At 37.5% G+C, this 18,522-nt stretch overlaps 1 protein-coding gene across 23 annotated transcripts in view; it reads left to right on the top strand.

Annotated features, from left to right (window-relative positions):
- Positions 1 to 18,522, top strand: part of madd (MAP-kinase activating death domain) — a 50,898-nt gene that overhangs the window by 17,731 nt on the left and 14,645 nt on the right. For 6 of the 23 annotated variants that reach the window (XM_028015773.1, XM_028015765.1, XM_028015769.1 and 3 more), the window contains exons 8-26: positions 433 to 489; positions 2,024 to 2,196; positions 2,759 to 2,994; positions 3,088 to 3,244; positions 3,334 to 3,437; positions 3,526 to 3,731; positions 3,837 to 4,087; positions 4,234 to 4,373; positions 5,061 to 5,162; positions 6,915 to 6,974; positions 11,906 to 12,014; positions 12,129 to 12,315; positions 13,200 to 13,350; positions 13,666 to 13,869; positions 15,136 to 15,186; positions 16,571 to 16,674; positions 16,854 to 16,937; positions 17,744 to 17,902; positions 18,229 to 18,349. In XM_028015773.1, the coding sequence (XP_027871574.1) occupies positions 433 to 489; positions 2,024 to 2,196; positions 2,759 to 2,994; positions 3,088 to 3,244; positions 3,334 to 3,437; positions 3,526 to 3,731; positions 3,837 to 4,087; positions 4,234 to 4,373; positions 5,061 to 5,162; positions 6,915 to 6,974; positions 11,906 to 12,014; positions 12,129 to 12,315; positions 13,200 to 13,350; positions 13,666 to 13,869; positions 15,136 to 15,186; positions 16,571 to 16,674; positions 16,854 to 16,937; positions 17,744 to 17,902; positions 18,229 to 18,349 (2,656 nt within the window). The remainder of the gene's footprint in view (positions 1 to 432; positions 490 to 2,023; positions 2,197 to 2,758; positions 2,995 to 3,087; positions 3,245 to 3,333; positions 3,438 to 3,525; positions 3,732 to 3,836; positions 4,088 to 4,233; positions 4,374 to 5,060; positions 5,163 to 6,914; positions 6,975 to 11,905; positions 12,015 to 12,128; positions 12,316 to 13,199; positions 13,351 to 13,665; positions 13,870 to 15,135; positions 15,187 to 16,570; positions 16,675 to 16,853; positions 16,938 to 17,743; positions 17,903 to 18,228; positions 18,350 to 18,522) is intronic. The other 17 variants (XM_028015783.1, XM_028015780.1, XM_028015768.1 and 14 more) reach the window with 8 other exon arrangements.

Below are 18,522 nucleotides of genomic sequence, written 5' to 3'. Positions count from 1 at the left end.
TGTCTTATCATATTTGGTATAAAATCATCTCAACTTTTTCATCAGCCTTTTTTTCTGTCTTGCTTTCTCAATGTCTCTCTAAATTTAAATCCTTTTTGTTTCCAGACTCAATAAAAATATTATCCAACTCAAGTCAGTTGTAGAATCTAAAAACGAAATGACAGAGCTAGAGTTGTTTCACTACAAAACTCTAGTATAAGCCCTTTTCCTCACGACTGTAACTTTAAATTACTCACATGTTGGTGGCAACAAAATTTACTTACTTGCTGTCAGCTGAGCAGAAAAAGTGGGAAGTACTTTTAAAAGGAGGCAAAGAAAAGAAAGTGAAAAGGCAGATGCTGTTACCCTTCCATCATGTGATGTTCCAGTGTCTGTCACAAAACTGTCATCTCCATGTGATTCTCCTGGCATCTCTCTTATTCCCCTTCCTAGTGTCTGGTTAGATTGACCGTGATCACCCAAAAGCAGATCTTCTCCTCTGAAAATAAGGTTACTCATTTCTCCTCCTGTGGAATGTGTAATGCCCATGCACGGAAATCCTCTCTCACACATTGGTTTGCCTGTCATTACTTATTGTCTCTTGTTCTCTTGACCTGTAGAAAAATGCTAAAGAACATTTCAGAATGTCGCTGGACACTGTTTCTGATACACTGCTTAACTCTGGCTTGAGCATGTATGAATGTGCGTGCATCTGTTTTTGGCATAGTGAGTGTTCTCTTAACCAAAATAAGACAATAAAAGCTTATCTGTTTATCCCTTTGACAAAGTTAACATTCATCCTGACCCAGCAACTAAATGTTCCATTATGCTAAGCTAAACATTGACACTCCTGAGACTGCAGCAGTTCCCTCTAAGCAAACCATGCATAGTGACTTACTTTCCTCCTGTTTCTCCTCTCTAAAATGACATACCCACCACAGGCATTAACATGTGTAAATTCAATCTTTAATGACCTTATTTATTGTTGAGTCAAAACCATAAAGATGGGGAATCTTTGGATTGGGACTAATTTATAAAGTTGTAACTACAATTATGCAGCTTCTACTTCAAATTAAGTTTGTTGTCTACCTTCGAAATTGTTTAGGTGTTTCCAATAAGCAAGACTTAACATTAGTAAATATAAACCTCATATTACCAGGTTTTAGTGTAGAATTCAACACTATTTCCAATGACCACTGCTGTTTTAGAATTACTGAAATAAAGGCTGTATAACAACACACATTGCAGACCACACATGTTTTCAGTCACCCCCAATACAACCAATGAAGGGTTTCATTGATGGATGGAACTAGATAGTTGATGGCGACATTTCAATACATGTTTTAAACTGTTCAAGTCAAGTAAATTGTTCAATTGATCTTACAAAAAGGTGGACAAGGTCCTATAGTGACAGCTGGAAGGATTCACCTCCTGAAAGCTATCAACAACCACTACCAGATTCCCGTTGAGGCAGAAACGATTATTAGGCTGATAAACACCTGTGGCAGCTGGCACTGAGATTTTGGTTTTCACAGTATGGCACACTTGAAGATCTCCAGGCGTACACCATTACTGACTCAAAAGCAAAAGTTGGTTCTGCTTTAAATCAAAATAAGGAAAAGTGGTATAAGCATATGTTATCAAGAACACTGTGTTTACTATGAAGCAGGGCAGTAGCCCCGTGATTCTGTGGATGGACTTTCCATCATCTGACATTGGAATCCTGCAGCATTTAGATGACAAGATATACAGGGTTGAATAATTCTAAGATGGCAGTAAACAACACAACAATTGTGCAACACTGGTTTTTATTTAGTTTGTTAGTTTGGGCACATTGCCAATAAGCTTAATTTGCAGTGGGGGTTGAATAATTTTAGATGCAAAGATATGATCTCCCTTGTTGGTGGTTACAAATGTACCTACATTATATTCCATTAAACACAATTTCTAGAAATTGTTGATGCCTGTAGTGGGAGTAGTTCATCACAGCATTTTTATTAGATCCATAGCGTCTTTTGTAATTTGTATCACTGGTGCCTTTTAGGCATTGGCAAGCATGAGTTTGAACACACAACCTATTCTGAACCTGGAGAAGTTCCAGGAAGGCCAGGAGATGACCCTGCTCCCTCCAGGACGAGACAAGGCTTCGCCATCCTCCACTGAGTTCAACCCTCTGATATACGGCAATGATGTTGATTCCGTTGATGTGGCCACCAGGCAAGTAGTAAACTTACGTTTTCATAAAAATCAAAAGTTTCAAAGTATCCATGTGGATAGAGGTGAGGTGACACATGGTAGGGATCTTACTTTTAATCAAAAATACAAATTGGAGATCACTTCTTGTTCTTTGATTTTTTTTAAAGACTGGCAACACTACTTCCAGTCTACTACTACTGAAAAGTACTGCAACTTATTAAAGATGAAAATTAAAGATCAGCTATGACAAAAACAGAAACAACAATCTGGCAACTTAGTGTGTTTTCTACCACTTCTGTTAGTGTGCTGCCGCCACCTTGTGGGAGTAACAACACATTACATACAATTGATGTTAAAAACAAATGTAAGAATTAACTTCTGTGCCTAAGTTGGCTAAACAGACATGCCAGAATGACTATTCAAAACTTTTAAAATCAGTGACAAGTCTTAGCCCAAACACGATTTTAGAGTTTTTCGGGTTAATGTGCAGCCTTATTTTTTATTCTAACATTGTATCAGCTATAATATCACATAACATGATTTACCCTTAATTAAAACATCTTAATTTTCTTTTTTATTTCAGGGTTGCCATGGTGCGATTCTTCAACTCTCCCAATGTCCTCCAGGGCTTCCAAATGCACACGCGTACTTTACGGCTCTTTCCGCGACCAGTGGTCGCTTTTCAGTCTTCGTCTTTTCTTGCGTCTCGCCCACGCCGCTCCTGCTTTGCCGATAAACTGTCCCACACCCAGGCGGTAGAATTCTATGGAGAGTGGGCACTCAATCCCACCAACCTTGCTTTTCAGAGAATACACAACAGTAAGACTCATTTAACATGGTACCGGTAATAATCTGTTGATGAATCGTGTTGAGTTGAACTGACCACCAAGCTGCTGTTTCTATCTGTTTTAGATGTATATGATCCATCTTTAATTGGAGACAAGTCAAAATGGTATGCGCATCAGCTGCAGCCAGTGGTCTACAGAGTCTATGATGGAAGCTCCCTGCTGGTGGAAGCTATGGCTGGTCCACTGGAAGATGAAGGCAATGAGTCTGATCCTACAGACAGGTTAGGAAACCAGGTCCATGTCTGATCTGGCTCATTTGTAACATATTTGTTGAGCAGCTTCAGATATTCTGGTTTTGGTTTTGTCTCAGTGGTAGTGACAGTGATGGATATGACACCTCCAGCTCTTCCTATTCTTCACTTGGGGACTTAGTGAGCGAGATGATTCAAGGCGACATCCAGGGGGATACACCAAGTATGATCTTTTGATACAAAATCAACTCATGCAGTATGAATAGTTTTCTTTTTTTTTTGGCGTTGTCATTGAGTAGTGTGTCTTTTAGGTTTGGATCCTCCAACTCATGCTGCACTAGGCGATGCCAGCGAGGTTGAGTTTCAAGACTTACACGATTTAAAGGATAGCCATAGTGTGGATGGTCCTTCTAGTGGGGAAGGAGCTGCTGAACAGTCAGACGGACAGCCTCTTCGTTCAAGCTCCAGCACAACTGCAAGCTCAAGCCCTAGCACAATCATCCAAGGAGTCAACAATGTGTGTGACTACTTCATTCAACTTTAGAGATTATCTTCATACAACTCTCTTATGTGTTGCTAATAAGAAATGATTTACACAATGCATATGTATCTGTGCTGACAGGAACAAGTTGAAGCACCTGAGATTGAAGCATCAGCAAGCGCCGCTTTGCAGAACCCAGTCCCTGGAATCGGCAGTCAGCCGTTTCTCAGACCAGCAGCAGATTCTGGTCTGGTGGATTCTGTCAACAAAAAGCAAGAGTATGACAACCCATACTTTGAACCTCAGTATGGCTTCCCCACTGAGGAAGATGCGGAAGAAGAGCAAGTGGAATCCTACACCCCTCGGTTCAACCAGAACCTCAATGGCAACAAGTATGAACATGCAGCATTCAGATGCTCTTTCTTTCATCATCCAAGCTATGTTCGTGTCATGGATGTCTTGATCTTACCGTCCATTTTTGCATGAACCTGTGTGTGTGTGTGATTAAAATCTCATGTGACCTTTCTTCTGGTTTCAGGGCTCAGCGGCCTTTACGTCCCAGCAGCCTGAGGCTCCCAGGAGAATCTGATGGAGAGGGAGACTCGCGAAACAGCTCCCCCAATTCCACCATCTCCAACAGCAGCAATGATGGATTTGGTGGACTTATGTCTTTTGCCAGTAAGAATAAATCAAGTATTAGTGTAGATGTACTGAATGTAGCTTCATTGATTACTATAGAATCAACAGAAGAAAGTTAAAACTTCCAGATGGAAAAATTGCTCCCTTGACAGACAAGATGGCTGGCAGTTCTCTTGTTTTGTTTTTTTATGATGATGATTTGTTTGTTGTCATAAACAGCATCCAGTTAAATGCTGGATGCAAAATGGCAAATTTACAGTTAGTATTGCAAATGCTCAATTAGTCTGTTAGATACAAAACACCTTTCACGGGATTAAGTTTTGTATTTTAAGTTAAAATTGCCACATTACATTTCAATGGAAATGAAAAACAAAAACTTTATTTGAAGACATTCCTACTGGTACCTATATAATATAGTGTTGTTCATTACGTTTATTTTACGTTTTAGCAGCTAACATTTTTTTATTTCCATGCATAGCCTCATTCATACCAGAAATATTTCTGGTTGTGACAAAACCTTTCTTGGTGAAATGAAAGAAGCTGGGGCCGTCCTTAAGTTAGCTGATTGACAGTGTGCAACAACAGGCAGGATGTGGTAATATTTCAACCCAGAGAATACCCGTGTCACCAATCAAGTCTATAGGATCTCATTTAATGGACTTGAATAGTACCAACAGTATTTGATCATACTTTGCTTTAGTGATTGTCTCTTTGGTCCTTCACCAGGTAATCTTTACAAGAACCACGGCACCAGCTTCAGCCTGTCCAATCTGGCCCTTCCCAACAAAGCAGCCCGGGAGAAATCAACACCTTTTCCCAGCCTGAAAGGTAGGAGGGAACTAATGACAATTACACAGATTCAAGTTGTACACAAGGTCTGTTTCTGCCATCCTAGGATAAGCTGTTACAGATTAAGAGCTGAACTATGTACGCTAAATGTCAAAAGAAAACATTTTTATTTGTTTATAAATTTGTTTGTTCTTTTCTGCCTTCTCTGACATTTTTGGGGGTGTAAAAGAATATTTTAATTTTGATGTTGAGGAGGAAATGGAGCAAGCAGGTTTGTAAAATGATTTTAAAGCTTTTCTCTCCTTGCACTGGATTGCCAAACATACATGGCACTATTTAAAGGAGAATATTGAGGAAACGTGAAACATTTTCTCTCAGGAAAATCCACTCCAAAGCAGACTTTATTATGTTGTCAAAAGGAATAACTCAGCATTTCTTTCTCTTGTATAGTTTTTTTCACTCCACTGACTCCTAATTTGTTAGTGTAAGTTAAGGCGGAGAACTGGGTAATATGGATAAGGGAAAAAAAAAATGACAGTATTTCTTCCTGTGTTTAAAAGTTCCAGTAACTATCACAACACAGTTTTAAATGAATCAAATTTCAAGACAAACTGAAAGAAAACATTGTGGGTAAAAGAATTACCAATAAATTGCTGAACATATCACATTACATACTTATAACATAGTCCATGTCATTTTTCTCTGGGTTAGTATAAACTCTGTTTAGGATGGATTTTCTCTTCTACTGAGAGAAAACAAACAGCTGAATCATGGTGAAGATACTCAATAGCTCCACTCAATGTGGAATAGCTGCCATTAAAGGTGTTCTGTTCCTGTTGATTGTGATTTGTTTTGTCTTTGTTGTTCAGATTCCCCTGACAGTCCGGGTATGTTATGTCTGGTGTGATAGTTTGTCCTTGACTAGACATTTCTGTGACCTTACAAAATGACAAGTGACACTTTCCTGCCTTGCATCCTGTTCTCAGAGTAGGACTGAGATAGAAGATAGAAGTTACACCTTTAGTATCCGCTACATGTTTATGTTTACCTTCCCTTTTTGTTCCTCTGTTATTCTGTTTGTGTCACTGTTGAAAGTCTTTTTTTTTCTTTTCTTCTGTGACTGCAAACATTTCTTGATGTGGCATCTTTGTACCTTAATTATGTCAATTAATAAAATGCCATTGGCTCTTTAGTTAATGTTCACAGAAAGATCTGTCCATAGTTAATGGAATAATATCAAACCTTCCCTTACATTTCTTTGTTACCTTATTTGTGTGCTTGGTGATACTTGCTCTTGATTATTACTAACCTTCTAAAAGCATTTGCTTTTAAGCAAGATAATTAATTTAATTAGTTACTCTACTGCTTATCTTTTTGTGTTTTGTTCTCATTAGAAGCCTGTCTCCCTTATTGGGGGAGGAGGAAATATAAATGTGAATACTTTCTAAGGATTTATTCCCATTTATTGTAACTGTTAAAATGTCCAGCATTATTCACACAGTTCAAGCAGTGTTGTGTACATTGCCAACATATTTACAGTGTACTCACCAGCTGAAAATGATAATTGTCTTACTAAAAACTTGACTGTTATTCACATTTTCAGTCACATCCAGGCTCATGAGTTCATGCTATTTCTTTTTTCTGTTTGCCTTCTGTTTTTGGTTGCACTTTTGCATCATTTTAAGTATGCATGTCTGTTTGTTGGGTTGATGTTTGGACTGGTTGTGTCTGGGCCGGTGTCCCTCTTTCTGTTCACCTTTTCGCTGCACTAATCCTGAGTTTTGTGTGCAGTATTTGGGCTAAATTCTCTAATGGAGATAATTACAGAGGCTGGCCCGGGGAGCGGAGAAGGTGGGTTCTGCCCCTTATTTTGAGTGAGCTGCATGCTTCTCCAAGCCAGTCAATTACATCTTTCCCAGCATTTCCACCGTGTTTTCCTCTCATGTCAGTCACTGTGTGCCTCATCAGAAGCCGTGAAAACTGAGTGTTTTGTCTGGTCAGTCATATTGTCATTTCTAATGACTGTCCTTATTTCAGTCTGTTATTTCACCTCATAAAGTGTTTGGCTTAATTTCTAAAACTAGCCTTACCACAGTTAAGTCGCAGAAAAATAATATAATTTTAGATTTAGGTTCTACATTAAGTTGGTGAATAACCCACCAATTAGCCATCAAGAAAAAAATAACTTTTAAATGCTGGATAATAATATTAGTGATCTACCATCTTTTGCTACTCCTTTCTGCTTCGTGCTCCTTCAGAGTACAAAATGTGGGGTTTGGCTGAATCTTGCTGTACTGTAACTGTTTTGAGAACAAGAGGACATGACTGCAGTAAAATAAAATAATAAACTAAGCTAAAGTCAAGGTTTTGTTCAGCAAGATAAAAGCAAGTGGTTATTTTGAATTCACCTCCCACATCTCTATTCCTGGAGGGATTTGGAGAACCGAGGAAAATGCTTGTTTACAAGACACACGCAAAAACATTCTTCAAAAGGTTTGGACCAATAAAACTATACAGGGGTGGGATTTATTCATGAATGTGCTTTGAGATTTCACTTTCTTGTATGTTTAATTCTGAAAGGAATACCCTTTTTATATATACCCTTCATATAAAATCACAAAGGCCCATTTACGTTTTTTCCCCAACAAACATCATCCTGATCTCCCAGACGTTAGGAAAATATTCTTGTCTGGCATCTGAAGGATTTGTAACCATTAACTCTTCTCTGTCAGAAAATCCTGAAGGAAAATGTCTGACAATACGTTTGTGAAGTTCAACTCAGTCACACTGGGGTTCTGCAGGAGAACAATGATCCAAAGAACACCATCAAATCCAATTATTCAGAAAAACAAAATGAAGCTTTTGGAGTGGCCTAGTCAACGTTTGGATTTTAATCCAATTGAGTGTCATGATGTTAATGATGCCTTTCTTGTCTGAAAATACTGGGTCTAAATCAAAACCAATTCTGGAAAGAAGAGAGGCTCAAAGTTCCTTCACAGCACCTGAAAAGACAAACTGCTCTATATTACAAACTAAATGCCATGACTGTTAGGCTTAAGATATAATTTCTTTTTTCCAGGTTGGTTTGGGTAATTTTTTGTGTAAAAATTGAAATGGATGGATGCAGATTTAGAAAATCTGTAATTTGTTTGTGTGATTTTTGTCTGATATTAAAATTAACTTGATCTAAAATATTAAAACATAATCAGGGCACCATAAGCTCTTCATGCTGCAAAGGATCAAGAACCCATCTGTTCACACAGGAAAATGTTTTGTCTCTTACTATTTGTAAAATCTTTGATTATTATTGTAATAATGATGATAAAGTAATTATGAAAGTGTATTTTCTGCACAACACTGCATGCTTTTAATATCTTAACTTTTTTTCACAATGAGTTTTGCGGTGTAGCCTCTAGGTGTCACCAAACGGGCCTATAAAAGCATAGACGAATGTATCAGTTTATTATGTATTTAAACTTTAGCATGGAAAAGTGTTCAGCAAAGACAGAGTACACTGTTTGTACATTAGGCTCTGATGTTGGATTTTAGTCTTATAAACACATCCATATTGGTAAATCCAAATATTTGCATTGAAATAACTGTACACAAATATATTTGCTGTACTCATATTTGATTGAATCATATATAAGTCTTATTAGCTGTAACTTGAATTAAATAAAAATAAACCGACTGAGTGCCTTTAAAGCGATAGAAGTGTTCCTACATGGAAAATAATGTGGATGATACTGGATATGAACTCTTACATCAGTTAAACCAAAAAGCCCATGAAATTATCTCTATGACCCTCATTGGAAAAGCAATAATGGTTTTTTCCTTTGCCCTAACTTTTTTTTTTTCTTTCCAGTGGAGTACTATTCAAACCAAACGTATATACTCTATTTTAGGAAAATGGAGAGAGTTTACTGTAGAGTGATTGACAAGATGCAATGAGCCTCTTGAAAGCAGAGGTCTGCCCAAGGCCTGTGAGGATTTTGTAAAATGCTTGAATGACTGCACTTTGGTTAAAGAAATAACATGAAGGTGGCAGCTGGAATCCTTGTTTTTTTTAGTTCTTTATCCTCATTGAAATAAGTAAATGAGGGAAGTGATACTGGCTGGCTGGAAAAGAGCAGAACACCTAGCAGAAATGCTGTGTTTATCCTGAGGATGTCAGACTACAGGTCGTAAAGGGTAATCCACATCTTCCACTGGATAAATGAGAACTGAATCATGGCAGTTATTGCTTTCACTTTCAATAAAGTACCAACGATTTTAGAAGACAGGTTTATAGCTAAGGGAGGTGGAAGAGTCATGTTTTGGAGGTGTGTAATAATTGCTAAGCCAGATTTATCACAACTGACACATGAAAGAGGATAAGAATATTTGAAAAAATGTAAGATTAGCTTCTTCATTAAACTTTTATTCTCTTGAACTTGTTTGCATCTCTTCAAGTGTTTGGCAGGCAACCTTAATCTAAACATTATTTAGTGCCAGCTGTTTGCTGGTTCTGTAAAAGTCTAATGGCAGCAGATGCTCACACAAGACACAAATGACACTGTCCAAAATGCTAAAGGTCAAAGTTATGGAAGCGCAGATGAAAAAGGGAGGAAAGAAAAAAACTGACATATGTCACACCTGATATTATCACAATATTTACCATTATTGACATTGCAAGATTCATTAATATTAAACAGCCCTTTCGCTAAGTGGCATTTATATTTAAGTAGACTGAATGGGGTTAGTTACCCGTATCTGGACGGAGACATAAATTGGATTGAATTGTTCCCCAGTCCTCGTACCTTTCTTGTGTAAAAGTTTTACATTGTTGATTTTGATATTTTCAGGACATCCAAAAACTAAATGTACACAGGGCAAAAGTTAGCCCTGTGGTATATGGTAACAATTGTTTACACACTGGGAATTTTCATAGCAATTAAGTTTTTATTACTGGTTTTTGGAAATAAGAATTTTACTTTGCATTTTTATACACATTAAATTGAGGTCTGTGAACAAAACTAACATCAGTTCTAAATTTACTTCCAGCCTGTAATTTTATGTGTCTATCAAACTGTGGCATACATTTGAATTAGTCTTTTATTTAAACTTGTTCTAATTTTAAATATGGCTGCACAAATGAACAGATATGCAATAGTAATTGTAAATGTTGCGATAAAAAAATGACTTGTGATAAATAAACTAATAATTAACATGTGTCGTAGTTCTACTTTGGGCTCAAAGTAAGCATAGAGCCCATATGATGAGTAGTCTCACCAACCACTGGAAGAAATTACATAAAATCAAAGATATTTATCTGGACAATAAGGTTTTATTACAAAATAGTTTTCTGGCTGCGGTTTTTGCATTGAAGCAGTTTAACTGTAGCTTTAATGACTTGATGACCTCATAAACGCATACCTTTTAAAACAGTTTATGCTACATTAAATAATTTTCACAAAATGTAATGCAGACATAAAAAGATGCTTATATACTTAGTAAAACTTTATTGCAGTCCATGCAATTCTTTGCGATATGGATTTTGTCTACAGTAATATTACAATTATAAGTTTTTAATATATATAATGCAGCTATAGTATAGATTATTAATTATAGTATGGTAGTGTTGAGTAGCTTATCGTGGTGTAGAGTTTTGTGTAAAATTATCCAAATCAAAATATCTTCTTACTGTGAGATGAGAAATAAAACTGAGAGGTTAAGCTTTAGGCTTTTATTATGAATTTATTTTTTTTCTACAATACTTGTATTTGTAAGAAATTATGATAGTAATCCTCTTGCATCCGCCATTAGAGAATACATTATATTTGATATCTAGAAATAAAAGAAATTAAGCCACAATGTGTTGCTTTCAGTGGTGTTCAGAAATATTTTGAACATCATATTTTCAGTTCATTCCTGACTGAAATACAGGTGTTATAGGAACACCTAAATAATTTGTAATAGTTTCTGTGTTGTGCATTTAAACTTGTCTACACATAGAAAAGAAGACTGTCTTATTTATTTCAGATTTAAAGTTGGATGTACAGTTTAGTCTGTTTAGCTCAACATCCCTCCTGCCACTTTTTTTTTTAAGTTGATTCTAATATATGAAAGTACATGCAATTAATCCATCTCATTTTACATATGGTTATGCTTCACAAAAAAAGAACACTTTGCTTTTATGTTGACTCCTTGGTATAAACAGCAGTTGAGTGTTTTGCTGGTGGTGTGAGTGGTGCAGATCAGACACCTGACTCACATGCTGTCACTTCTAGCACTTCTATTTAATACATAATAATTTAGCTGTTTATCACAGATGGTCAGGCTCTATGCATTTTAACAATACAGTAATATAAACACCATTTTCGCCTCATTGTTCTCTTTTGTGCATGTCATTTACTAACTACTATCGACGCTGTCCTTCCACTGACCTTGACTACTTTATGCTGCTAATGTGTAATGCCCTTACCAAGAGAGCCAAATGGATTCTTATATATGTGTGTGTGTGTGTGAGTGTGCATTTTGTCCGTTTGGTTTGTCCTTTTATTTTTCTTGTAATAATAGTCTGCCCTGTAATTTGTTTGTCTTGAGGTAGATAAATTCCCAAATGTTTCTATCCTTTGTACACAATGATGCTCGTAGCCCTGTGTGACGTTTTAAACACAGCAGTTTGCAAGTAGTTTCCTGCTTTTTAAATTTCCATTGAGTCCAGTCCACTTTAGTGCTCTTTTTTTTTTTTTTTTTGAGCACTTCTGATTGTGAGGGTGTTATTTGATAATTTTTTGCAGGGGCGCGTGCACCCCGAGCACTTGTGGACCAAAAGTCTTCAGTGATCAAACACAGCCCGACTGTGAAGAGAGAATCTCCCTCACCCCAGGGTCGGATCAACAACACAAGGTACTTGAAGCTTTTGTCACACCTCATCAGCAATCAGAGATGTTAGACAAAATAGGGATGACTGTAGTTCACTTCAAAAGCTGCAAAATAACCTAAAGACATGTTTTGACCCAGTGAGAACCAGCAGTTTTTAAAGGAAGTGGTGCAAAGTGTTCTGGAAGGACAAGGCGTCGGCTGGCTTAACATGAAAAAGGTTCGCCGACTGCTGGAGAACGAGCAGCTCCGCGTCTTTGTGCTGAGTAAGCTGAACAGAGCCGTCCAGTCGGAGGAAGACGCCAGACAGGAGATCATACGTGATGTGGTGAGATGCTTGTTTTCTGCAAAATAGAAACTATTCATGAGCTGTGAACTTTTCACATTTATTATTGTTTTGGTAGGTTAGCGATTCCATTTTCTAGTAAAAGATTGAACATTGCACTGCAAGTGGTTCAGAGCTCTGAATATTTTTGAAAAAGGTTTAGTAGTTTCAGTTGAAAGTAATTAAACTAGAAATGGGTAAAAAGGGAAGGTGAAGATAGGAACTAAATGTCAAATTTTATTCAATGTTTTCAGAGGAAAGAAGTTTAATGACAATTGTAGAAAATTATTTTTCAAGCTTCTTACCAATTAATCATTGATGGGTAATCATATGAAATCCAAATAACATGCATCTTATCTTATGGAAAGGCATGCAGTAGTGTATTTTTGAGGGCCGTGTTCTGTCTTTGTAATGATCTGGAGATTGTAAAATTCTAGATCATTTTCATCCATCCATCCATCCATCTTCTGGTCACCCTTGTCCCTAATGGGGTCGGGAGGGTTGCTGGTGCCCATCTCCAGCTACGTTCCGGGCGAGAGGCGGGGTACACCCTGGACAGGTCGCCAGTCTGTCGCAGGGCTAGATCATTTTCATCCAGATGCAATGTGTTCTTTGATCCCAAAGTGACAAATACAATTCTTTTGTATTAATCAGACCCAGTCCCCTCAACGATACAAAGAATATTCAAGTTTCTTTTATGTTTGATAAGAATAGTACATTTCTATTTAGCAATAGTTTTTAGTGTATTTGTTTGCTGTTGTATGGGTCTGAAGGAATTTAGTAACTCTCAAGTTATATTCACACAACTTGCATCAGAGTCGTTTTTCTAATTATTTATGAGTTGCTTGTGATGTCAAACCTTCAATAACCAGTTTGTTTGTTTCCAGGAGGTGAACAGAAAAGTTTACAAAGGCATGCTGGACATCCTGAAGTGCACGGTTTCCAGTCTGGAGCATTCTTATACCAATGCTGGTCTTGGAGGAATGGCTAGTGTCTTCAGCCTGCTGGAAATAGCACGCACACATTATCAAACCAAAGGTATGCCCTAAAACTTAACAACTGCCTTTATAAAGTTTATACCTAATTGTGAGATTCATATGAAGTACTCTTAGAAGTGCATAAGATCCTGTGTCCAGGCTAACATCAGGGTGCTTGTATTGTTTACTTGTCAGTGCGTTTGCTCTGCATATATTAATGCATGTCAATCTGTCTAAGGCATTAACTAAAGCTGTTCTTTGCTTTTTTTTTTGTCAAATAATCTTTTTCTTCTTCCCATTTTAAACTTTTAACATACTTCCTTCTCCTGTGTTTGATGAACTTTGTTTTGGCCCCTTAATTTTGGTAACTTGGTAGACCCGGAAAAGCGCAAGCGAAGTCCCACAGACAGTGCTGGCAGCCCGGGGAGTAAAGAGAGTCCTTCTGGTCGTATGGAGGCAGCCAGACCTCAGGGCCTCCTGAATATCCCCCAGCTGCACCTGCCTCACCACACCACGGGCAAAGGAGCCCGCCATTTTGATACCCGAAGTCTGAACGAGGAGAACTTTATTGCCTCGATTGGTGTGTACACCACTCAAGCCTGGTTGCATGTGCACTGTAACCCCCCCCCTCTCCTTTCCCTGCCCCCCACCGTACAAGCTCATCAACCTTAAACTTCCCCCACCCTACTTCCAGCCGTCTCAGTGAAAGATCCCCCCAGACAACAACCAACAGGTGTTATTATATTCCACACACTTTAACTGAATTTACTGTTGATAATCACATAGAATGGCTAACCAGCTGAAATTTTATATTAAAATGGTTTGAATTAAATTAAAGATGTATAATAAATTAGTTTTGAAGTGTCTGGAATATGCATCCTGTTTCCAGCCTGGACTGTGTGTGTTTGTGGCCTTTTCCTTAAACATCTGTGAAGCTGTTTTCCCTCCCATTCGGGGTTCTGTTGTTGGCCTATTAGCACCTTGAATGCATGTAGTTGTTTTGTTCTTGCAGTGTGAAAATCTGCAGTAGGGGACAAGGGAAAAGTAGAGTTATACACATCGATGGTCAAATCGGTGTTCGTCTAAGCCTTTACTGCAGGTTTCTTCAAGGTGTGCTGTAGAAAATGAACCAAAAAAACAGCTCCTTTTGCTATCAGCATGGAGGGTGGAAACAAAACTCCCCAGTAAACAGTCCCAGTATATAGAAAATTCCTACAACAGACTTGTTTTTTGGGCATATAGTCCTTGATTTTTCAAATAAAATTCTGGGTCTGTCTACAGGGGACTCCTCTCAGTTCGTCCACCCACACCTCTCCTACCCTCGCCCCTTTTTCTACCTGTTAAAAGTTGCACCTTCAATTCTACAGAATGCTGTGAGACTTGCATCTCAGCTTCTGCAACTACTCCATTCCACTCATTGGCTATCAACATCATCCCACGCTCTTTTTCCCAATCAGCCTCCTCATTTTCACCTTTGCTCTGGAAAGCCAGACACATGCGATGGATGAACGTAGACGGTCAGAGCCAAAGCTCTGTAACAGCACTGTGTGGCTCTCCAGGACTCTGTGTGGAGAGCTTGGGGTGTTTTGTAATGTTACCTAAGTAGATGTTGCATAACAAATCCAATATAGCCCTATAACATTTTTTTTTAAATATAATTTTGTCCTAAATGAATCAACACTACATGCCAACATTACAAAACACCTTCTTTTAGAAAGTAAAACATTTTAATGCTTCTTTTGTTTTGAGTTTGGTTTTAATGCTCACCCACCATACATGCCTTTTCAACCAGCTCTCTGACTCTCTCTCTGTCTTTCTCTCCTTGCTTGCAATGCATCTTGGGTAGAATTGTGGAGCAAGCACCAGGATAAGCAAAAAGCTATGGAAAAACAACAGAGTAAGAGACTTTTCACACACCAAAAAAAAAAAACTAACTTAAAAACTGGGGTGTTAAAGTGAATTTTTTTCAACCCCCTTATCTTTGCACTTTTTTTTTTTTTACCTATTCTCTCACTCTTGTATTTTTTTATGCGTGAAACAATAACCATCAATAATCAAGATCCGAATGGACAACCCCTCCCCAAATTAGGGGTTATAGTGTCACTGTGTTTTAAATATTTGAGTATGCATTAAAAGTTGAAGTTGGATAGGATTAATTTAGGCTTAGATCATCATTTTTTTATTCTAAAAGAGTAAAGATGCATGTCACACTGTTAATATTTGTAAAAGCAAAAAAAAAAGGTGGAAAAACATACCTCATCCTTCTATCTGAGAATTATGAACAACTTGTGCTTTTATTATATAAGGCTAAAAACAGAATATAATGAAGGGAAAAAGTTACAATCTTTAAGATTGTTGGACTACCTGACATAAAAATTACAGAAGCTTATTGTAACATTTATTGGCTAAAGCTGAAGCAAAGTGTATTCTTGTTTTATCATGTTCTTCTTTTTCCTCTCTTGCAATCATGCATCTAGATGAGCAGAAATGAATACCTGCTGCCCTGTCCTGCTCTTTTTAACTGTACTTTTTTCCAGTTTCAAGTGACTTGCTGTAACATTACAGCCAACTTCCCACAGTTTTCTGGTGCATTATGAATCGCTTTTCCAAAGTTAAATGTCACAAAAAAGTGAGAACTACACAGACCTGTATGGATGTACGTGTCGGCACATGTCCACCTTTAAAGATGATAAATAACAGTCACACTTGAAACAGAAAATGTCTCCTTTACCGACCATGAGTTTGTCTGCATGCCTAACTGCCTGTGTCTGTTTGTGGGGTTTTGGTGTAAATTGGGACACATTTGCAACACTGATTGAAAAATAATGTCTCGCTCTTGCACTTTTGTTTTCATTTGTAATGTTTTCTGAATTGCAATGTTTTCTGCTTTCTGTGCTTGCCTCTGTCTTCTCTCTCTGTCCTGTTAAGATGATCTTACTCTGAACCAGAGTAACTTGCACATAAAGTTTTGAATTTTTTTTAATGAAATAAGCTTTCCTATTCTGTATAATTAGTAAAGAAAAATGCCTCCCTACACTTTAAAGCTAGTAGCAGCTTATATATTGGAAAGGAAAAGTTTTTCTCAAACTTCATAAAGCTATTGTAATCGGGTGTACAGTGTACACACATAGTGAGATGTCTAAGCAGTCTTTGACCCCTCAAATGGATGTAGTGTCAGGGCTACTATGCTGTGCTGGCTTTGAGTGAGGCGGCTTTTTGTAAGGTAAGAACATCATGAAGCCACATGTGAAAACAGGCTGATAATTAGATCTAATTTGCAGGGGCTGAAGGAGCAAAGCAGCAGCGCCCGCAGGTGTCTGACGCAGAGGAGAAGAAATCACAGATCAGTGCTGATAGTGGACTCAGTGTTGCATCTGGTTCTCAGGTTTGTCCTCTAATTACTGCTGTGTGAAAACATATTAGTGATAAAATCTTGGATGTAATGTTATAGTACATTGGACTGTTTTAATTTGAGATTATAATTATAACCAGAATGCACCTTATTTAGAGGGATAGTTCACATTTTGCAACGGCTGATCTAATTTTCCTTCATTCCTTGTATAGAAGAGTGACACGGAGTCTGTAACCAGTTCAGAGCCGCCGATCCTCACAAGGAGCACCAGCCAGGACTCGGAGGCCAGCACAGTGGTAGGGCACGACCAATTCGGATGACTTGCATTTTATTCTTTTTTTTAAATTTTTTTTTTATTAAAAAAGTATTTTTTTAAGTAAAAATACTTTCTGTATATTAAATTGTTTTTTTTAGAATTTTTTATTTTTATTTTTTGTGACCGGAAATATTGTTAACCAGCCTTAGGTGCTGTATTTTAGCCAGCTGACACAGTGCTGAGCAACAAGTGGGGGAGGGGTAGCACTGCTCTGTACTCCCATCAACCCAGAATAAACTCAGGACTTTTTGGCCCTTCTGCTGGCCTCTCAATTAAACTGTATGGTATGGAACATGTTAACTGCTACATTTCGATAAACCTTAATACTGATAACTGACACATGCCTGTGAATGAGCTGTGTAATAATTATTAAATCCTCTTCTTTAATATAGTTCCTAGATGCCATTTTTACTGTGTGTAGATTGTATCCAAAATATTGAATTTATTTTAAATTTAGCATATAAAATAAATTTAGGTGTTCGTTTTCTGTAACCCTCAAAAATGAGACATAATGCTTTCGTGGTATAAGAACGATCCATTGTATGTTGAATTAATTCCTTAATGCAGGTAAGGAAAATAAGTTTGAATTTTCAGATGGCTCATGTAATTAGAAAATATGCAAAACTCCCAAAGACACAGAGCTACAGTTTCATTAATAAAAAGCTGGACTAAATTGGAAAATACTGTGTTCTATTTACCTTTATTGCATTAAGTGAACAATGAATGTAAAAATTCAAAAGTCTGCATGCGAAACCTGTATTCATACTCTGAATTTTAACATTTTAGATTAGCAATAGCTCTGGCGAGACTCTTGGAGCCGACAGTGACCTGAGCAGCACAGCAGGAGATGGTCTTGGAGGGAGAGCTGCTCCTCATTTGAATCAGTCCAGAGGAACTCTGTCTGACAGTGAGATTGAAACCAATCCAGCCACAAGCTCAGTCTTTGTAAGTAAAAAAACAACTTCCCTAAAGAATACTGATTGCTTAAAATCCTCTCTGAGAGTCCTTAAACCTTGTTACTGCCATGTAGAATTGTCCAAAAAACGATTCCAAATATATCTGCATAAATTTTCTCTTGTAAGTGCAAGCTGACATTGGACTTAAATTTTGTTTTACTTTTACTAAAAATAATCTCTGCAAGTACTAAACAGTTCACCGACTGCCAAAAAATTATATAAAATAAAAAATTTTTTGAGTGATAATTTTAGCAAAGCAAACTGTGATAATTGTGCTTGCAGTTTGACAAACCTGGTCCTTTTCTTCTTCCATAGGGAAAAACTCACACTCTTAAACCAGGTGCAAAAGATCATTTACCTGCAATGATCAAAGGACCTCCTGTTCAACCGATGGAGGACATCAGTATGAGGATTTATCTGTTTGAAGGTTTGCTGGGTAGGTGCTGCTCTCTTGATTTCCGTTTTCTCTGTAAACTTGCTCTACAGACGATTCTATGCTTTTGAAGTTTCATGTCTACTGAAACAGCTGTTTCCTTTGAGTTTAAATTGTTCTGCTTTGCTGACATTGTGTATTTTGACTGGTATATATTTTTTTACATGCATTTTTTT

Source organism: Xiphophorus couchianus, chromosome 4 (genome assembly GCF_001444195.1).
Source record: "Xiphophorus couchianus chromosome 4, X_couchianus-1.0, whole genome shotgun sequence".
Classification (NCBI taxonomy): domain Eukaryota; kingdom Metazoa; phylum Chordata; class Actinopteri; order Cyprinodontiformes; family Poeciliidae; genus Xiphophorus; species Xiphophorus couchianus.
Note: the sequence above shows the minus strand (reverse complement) of the source record. Positions and strands in the feature narration are given on the sequence as shown.